Source organism: Pinus tabuliformis, chromosome J, assembly GCF_031772625.1.
Source record: "Pinus tabuliformis cultivar Carrire ecotype Pingquan chromosome J, CPIR1, whole genome shotgun sequence".
Classification (NCBI taxonomy): domain Eukaryota; kingdom Viridiplantae; phylum Streptophyta; class Pinopsida; order Pinales; family Pinaceae; genus Pinus; species Pinus tabuliformis.
In genome coordinates this window covers 762224618-762231501 of record NC_142295.1, presented here as the reverse complement: position 1 = coordinate 762231501, position 6884 = coordinate 762224618, and the positions used below count along the sequence as shown (strand labels likewise).

At 36.9% G+C, this 6884-nt stretch overlaps 1 protein-coding gene across 1 annotated transcript; it reads left to right on the top strand.

Moving 5' to 3' along the window:
* Nucleotides 1-4752: 4752 nt before the first annotated feature.
* Nucleotides 4753-6467, top strand: LOC149228953 (uncharacterized). The gene is made up of 4 exons (XM_089380917.1): nt 4753-5012; nt 5148-5739; nt 5895-6094; nt 6176-6467. Exons 1-4 carry the CDS (start codon nt 4753-4755, stop codon nt 6465-6467), a joined length of 1344 nt encoding a protein of 447 aa, XP_089237043.1.
* The last annotated feature ends 417 nt before the right edge of the window (nt 6468-6884 follow it).

Here is a 6884-nt window from a genome sequence, read left to right as displayed (position 1 = left end):
GACGGTGATGTACAAAACAAATGTAAACACAAACTTTGTTAGGTGGAAAAATATAACACATCGTCTTTGAAGCTTATATATATATATATATATATATATATACACACACACACACACACATATGGGGACCCATTTAATTATATCAAAATCAAGCTTTTCTAGGTTAATTGCAGTACTCATATCTATTAACTAGATAGCATTAAAATATGTGGCAAAGTATGTAGCATTCCTCCATTGTGAGTATAAATTCACACACTTTCATATTACATATTAAACATCATTATTCATCCATGGCACAAGTACATATAGGAGTAAAACACTTATCAGATTAACTTGAATGACTAACAACTAAGGGAGGGACTTCAACTCTCCCACCCAACCATAGGCTAGCTACATTGAAATATTTCTTGCAATGGACCATCCCCGAGCTGGATTAAGAGCTAGGGGGGTTATTTGCTGAAGGGAATTTCACATTGATAACAAGTCAACCATATCAGAGAGGGAGTTCATTGTCCACGTGATTTATCAACTACATCACACAGTAAGCACCACAATGACTAATACCACTACGTGAACCAAGCTTTAGTGAAGGTTTTCCTGATCCAAGGGTATGATCTCTCTTTAAGGGTGATCTTTCAGCCCTAAGGCAAGTATCAAGAGAATCACTATCTCCACTTGTTGAAAAGGTAACTAGGTTTGGTCTTCATAATGACATATGTAATTATGATTTTATGTAATTGATGTAAAGAAGAAGAAATAAAATTATTTTTTTTAATGTTTGACTCATGAGTTTCATGAGCAAGGAATTTTATTTTAGTAAAGGCTCCCATTGTGAGCCTTTAGGTTTTGTCATCAAGTCATAAAGTCTAGGTGATCTGAAATGCGGAAGTTAGATCGTCTTCTCTCTACAAATGCAAGTCTAAATGGAACTGCCAGGCAGTTGATTTAGTTCAACATAAATAGACGGTAAGCTTTTAACATCAAAAGTAAATGACGCATAAGAAACAATGATCAAAGATGCAAACTCAATAATAATTTGGTGGCAGAGCTCGTCCCTCTTGGACTACGTCTCCAGGTCTACTTCAAAATGTGCGACTATTCTATTATAAGTGCTTCAAGAGTTTCTTTACATGTGATTTTACCAATTGATCTATGCTTGAAGGCACTATTGGTCACTGTAGAAAGAAATTCGTCCGCAACAGATTTCCATCGCCTATCTCCGTTCCTGAATAGACCCAAGGATGGCTAGGAAACGCTCAAAAGAGAATCTGCAGACAAATGTCGAAACTCTAACTCTGAAGCTTCTTTCACTGAACTATTGCTTGAAAAATGAAGCGCAACCTCCTTCTTGAAGAGTTTCGCCTCTGGAAATGGAAAAGACTTGATGGACTTCTGAAACGCCTCTCTTCTCTTCTTGCCAAGGCTTCAAAAAGTGCTCTCACACTGAAAATGTGATCTCCACTTCACAAATGTGAACCCTTGGATTTGCCTTCTACAAATCTCTGCCTCCTCCAAAGGCTTCTAAAACCTATCTTCAAAGAACTCTACTTCCTTGAATTCACTTGTATAAAGGTTGGACTTTCACCTCCTTTTATATGAAAATCCAAAGCTAACTTTGGAGTTTTTTAACAAATTCTTTGTGGTCCAATTAGAAATCTCGGTGCTGATACATTATGAATTTAGTTTCAACAAACTTTATCATAAATATCAATATAGCGCAAAACTATCTCCTATAGTTTTAAACCTTAACTTCAAAATTATTCCAAATGGCAAATAATACCATGACTTTCGAAATGCATTAAATTTATCTAAATTGTATGTTTTTAGACCTTAGCTTCAAAATATTTCGAATTGTAACAGTACCATGATTTTCGAAATACATTAATGATTGAAGCCACATTGTTGGTTGACTTATCTGCCTGCATCATAGTTCGAATCAGAACCTTAATATAATTATGTTTTCAAGTTTCGTGCCGGTGATAAGACTTTGGATGATGCACGTAGCCTCGTTCTGTTGAATCCACCTGTTTGCTGACATAGCCACCTTGGCTCCATGCATTGAATCCATGCCTGGATAAACTGTTGACTTGGTTATATCTCTGTTGCATGGTAACTACCCTATCGTGGCACGAGTTGTTCAAAATCCCTGACACTGACCAGATCTGCAACGGCTTTGCATGTGGGTGCTTTGTGGATAGGTTGGTCGGCAAGAGCTAACCAGCCTACCATAGGGTATTAAATGCCCCTATGGAGGCTGGCCCATCTATGGATGTCGAGCGGGTCATGGGGGCGCATCCATCTCCATGCATTGTAACTCCGGCGGCCACCTTTGCGTTTCCGGCAACGAACGCGGGACCCACCAACCGCGAGCCCGCCCCGTCTTGCCTTTGACAACAGCGACCTCGCGCCAAAATGGTATTTTCGCCATCCGGACTCCCGTTCGAAAATACTCTGCCTCTGCAACCCGCCTGGACGAAACGCAAGAGCTCTGTTCAACCGCCGATTGCTTCCCCTCGCAGGCTGGTTCCCGGGCTCCTGGTACATTCCTTGCCCGTGATTATTATCTATAACATCGCTTTGCATTGGAGTAGATTTCCTTTTGTTGTCAAAGTCATGACATAGTAAAAATCATGACAAAAATTGACATGTAGACGTGTAAACTTAGTGGTAAAGATATGCTTATATGTATATGAAGGATATGCACTTGCGTTTAGAAGCACTTGCAAAAATGTTTTTAAGAGGCAGAAACTATTTTGCATTCGTTGTCTCAATTTTGTCTAGAACTAATGCTGACAAATGAGCACAGATCATGGTGATACGTTTATGTCAGTCTATAATGCAATTTAAACATTTGTTTGAGATGTGCGATGGAAAAAGTGTTCCAAACTCGAAGCTTTTCTGATAGCATTTCATAAATTTCTTGGTGATTATGAACCAGATGAAAATGTTTGAATTTAATATTCCAGCTACTTTTAAATACAGTAAGGTTTCACCAGTAGAGAGAGATTAATAGTCAAGTCGGATCCTTGTTCTATGGAAACCTGTTTCTATATGCCATTTCCAGGAGCTGTGATCTGTCACTTTAGTTTAATTAGTTGATTTTGACTTTTATTTTGAGCTGGTGAAGCTCAGGGCTAAAATGTAACTTCATGATTATTGTGTTCATGTCATGCATCTGGCTGGTTGGCTGTTGAAAGTTTACATCATTAAGAGTTTGCAAACTGCATCTTTTGAATCTTAAATATTTTGATATATGCAGGCTTTGGTCATTAAGAAACCTTCCTTGCTTTTACATTATGTGAAGAATACTGGCATTTCTACATTTAACATGCATTCATCCCAACATCTTCTGTGCATACAAAGTGACAAGTTCCTGCCCCATAGGATTTCTCCATCCATATATAAAATTAAACACATTCGAGTTAAAGTTTGTTCTATAATGCATCTCATTTGTTCTACTATTTACGTTGTTCTGAACATTTGTAAATTACTAGTATGAATTTGAATATGAAACCTTAAAGAACCACATAGCAGCAAACAGAGATTCATATGATGGAAGTTTTATTTTCGTGCAAGGAACTCTATTATTTGTAATGGATCGTCATTGTGGTAGATTCATCAGAAATCAAGACTCTTGTTCAGCTGAATTGGTTTACACCATTATTCTTTGGAGTTTAATCAGAAGAGACTACTTGTGTAAGAGCTGGATGGAAAGCCTCACCCCATTCTAGTGGAAGAAGAGTTAGAGATTAATGTCCTGGGTTAGTGATAGACAAAATACTCTTTTCATTGAGAAGGTCTCCGCTCCCATTGTCCTGATGCTCAGATATATGCCTTCTTTGCATAGACAGAAGATTAAAACGTGGATTAGTTTCTAGTTCCACCTATTGTTTAGTCCCAGGCTATTCCACCTCTGCTCAGCCCAGAGCCACATTTTTCAAAGAAGAAAGGTGACCTTGGTCTATTCAGAGTGAAGAAATTGTCTCCAGTCAATATTATTCATGATGCAAGTTGTCTTTCTTCCATTGATCATATATACAGAAGTAAAGTGAGTTTCAGCCATGCAATCAAAACTTTTTGGATAACAATTTTCTGACCATCAATATAAACGTTTTCTGTTTTTTAGATGATGTATCTTATATTTCACTACTGAACAAATATATATCAAGAAATATACAAGTTGTCCCACCTTGTGTAGGCAAAAATAGCCAGCTTAACCACTTTGGCTACAATTTTGAAAGATTCTACATCTTTCCCAAAAATGCCAAGCCCAGCTGTAATCTTAACTGCCAGCCCTTGAATGCAATGCCAGTTAAAGAGTAATCTCCCCTAGGATATTCAATCATAAGCTTCTAAAAAAATAACATGCATATCATATGGACACTTTGTTATGTAATTGTTTTGGACTTCATCTGAGCATAACAAAGTGGAACAAACTGATTAAAGTTGTATAACAGTTTTTTCTTTGCAACAGATTTTGCATGTTATTATGTTTCTTTCAGCAATGTATTGATTATACCAAGATGAAGCATTTGAAAGTCTATAATATTGTTTTGTGCATGGGTAGGAAATATTGAAGGGGAGATAGGGAATTATGCTGTAAATGTGTTTATATCTGGTGGGGTCTTCAGTGTAAATTCTACACACTACAAAAAATTGCATTTCAAGTGGTGTTCAATATTCATAGTATGAACTGTTGCTCATATCTTTAGTCAATATTCGTGTTCCCTCATTTGTATAGGGATTTGAAGAATGAGGAAGTGGGAATTGATCAATGAGTTGGAGGTTGAGGACCCAGAAGGGATGATAGAGTTTTCAGCGGAAGATTTGACATGGACAGAAGTAGCAGGAGACCAAGTCGTGATTATTCCATATTGTCGACTTGAGGATTTTATAAGGGGAGAGCAAATGAGGGAAAGTGCACCTACTCAATTTGTTGCTAAAATTCGACGAATTAAAGATGTGAAGGATATCAAGAGGACAAATTCTTCAACATATCTAGAATATGTTGTGTGAGTCTCTCTCTTTCTCTCTCTCTATCTATCTATCTATCTATCTATATATATATATATAATTTTGATTTTAAGTTCACTATGTCAAACATGCATAAATATTTTATTTAATTTTTGGTGAATTCTTGATCACAGATATTGGTGTGCCTATGGTCCAAATCATGTACAATCCAGCAATGTGGCTGAACCTGGATCCACAACTAAGAAACGTCTTCCACGTCACAGCATCAAAGTTGGTTGTCAGTGTCACTTTATTATGCGACGACTTGCTCTTAGACCAAATGATGCCGTTCTAATATATACAGCATGTAGACATATTGATGACAAAAATGTGGTTTGTCATGGAAATGAGGCAAATGACATGCCCAAGAAATTCAATTTTGCGCCGCATTTAACAGAGCATATACGAACTATTGTTGAAGATTTGGTTCGTGATGGTTTTAATGCTACGATGATCTGGGAAAAATTTATCTTTGATTTAAGGTATGGATCTGGTGAGTTTTTCACAGGGGCACCTCGAGATTCTTTCATGACAAGAAAGGATGTGTCAAACATGTACAATAATATCAAGAGGCTAGAGTATGTGAAGCATGAAAGTGATCCAATGAGTGTGGATTGTTGGGTTAGTGAGTGCCCAGAGAGCTTTTTCTTCTACCAACAACAAGATGTTGTTAAAAACATTCCTTTCATTATAGGCATACAAACTAAGTGGATGCTTTCAATGATGGTGAGATACTCACACAACAACATGTTATCAATGGACTCCACTTTTAGCACTAACAAATATGGGGTAAACATATTTACCAAAACTTCATTTATTCTACTTTATTTCAATGTCATCCTCTTATATGCTTATAATCTTGTTTTCTTATTGTAATGCAGTATCAACTGTACACCATAATGGCTTTTGATGATCATCACAATGGGATTCCAGTGGCATGGGTAATATCATCACGGAATGGTACTCCTGATATTTGTAAATGGATGTCGCAATTATTTGCAAATGGGAAAAAGGAAAACCCAGATTGGCATGTCCGAGCTGTCATCACAGATGATGCAGCAGCGGAAATCGAGGCATTAAGGTGAACCAGTTTTTTCTTTTTAGAAGAGATAAAAAGCAATAATGTTCAAGGATATTCTCTTATAATGTTATATTATTTTAGGACTTGCACAAACTGTACACTATTATTGTGTGTATGGCATGTCCGTAGAGCCTGGTTGAAAAATGTTGGAACGAAAGTCAGGGGAAAGGAAAATAAAGTCCGTATCTTCCGTGCTCTGGGATTAATCATGCATTCGTGTGAAGATGATGCATCTGTGCAACATGAAATTCAAAGTTTCTTTGATGAATTCAAAGAAGAAACTGTGTTTTTGGATTATTTTGCAACCAACTGGTTAAACAACAACAAGCTATGTAAGTTTCCTAAGGTTGCATTTTATCAATTTATTTTGTAATTGACCATTTTCTATTGTTTTTTCGCATCTAATATATGTTTTTTTTCCAGATATGTGGGAAAAAGCATATAGGGACTTCCCACATTCCAACCAGGATACTAATAATGCTATCGAATCTTATCACCGGTATCTAAAGCAAAGGTACCTCTGTGAGAAGAATAATGCGTCCCATAGAAGGGTGGATTGGCTGTTGCACCTATTATTAAAAAAGGTTGAGTTGTATTACATTCACATGCAACGTCTAAAAAATGCTGGTTTTGTCCGAGCTTCAAAAATTGAGCAACAAATAAATTTAAGTAAGTGCAAAGCAAAGAATATCCCAGATGAAGATTGTATGGCTGATGGAAACAAGGAAAGTGAGTATTTGGTTCGTAGCCAAACTACGACAACTCGTGATACATGGTATCATGTCATCTA

What these genes read in the sequence shown, in the direction of transcription:
- LOC149228953 (XM_089380917.1), top strand. Translation starts at nt 4,753, where the DNA reads ATGAGGAAGTGGGAATTGATCAATGAGTTGGAGGTTGAGGACCCAGAA. An exon ending in ACATATCTAGAATATGTTGT is followed by an intron (nt 5,013 to 5,147) that starts GTGAGTCTCTCT and finishes TCTTGATCACAG; the next exon opens with ATATTGGTGTGCCTATGGTC. An exon ending in AGTGGATGCTTTCAATGATG is followed by an intron (nt 5,740 to 5,894) that starts GTGAGATACTCA and finishes ATTGTAATGCAG; the next exon opens with TATCAACTGTACACCATAAT.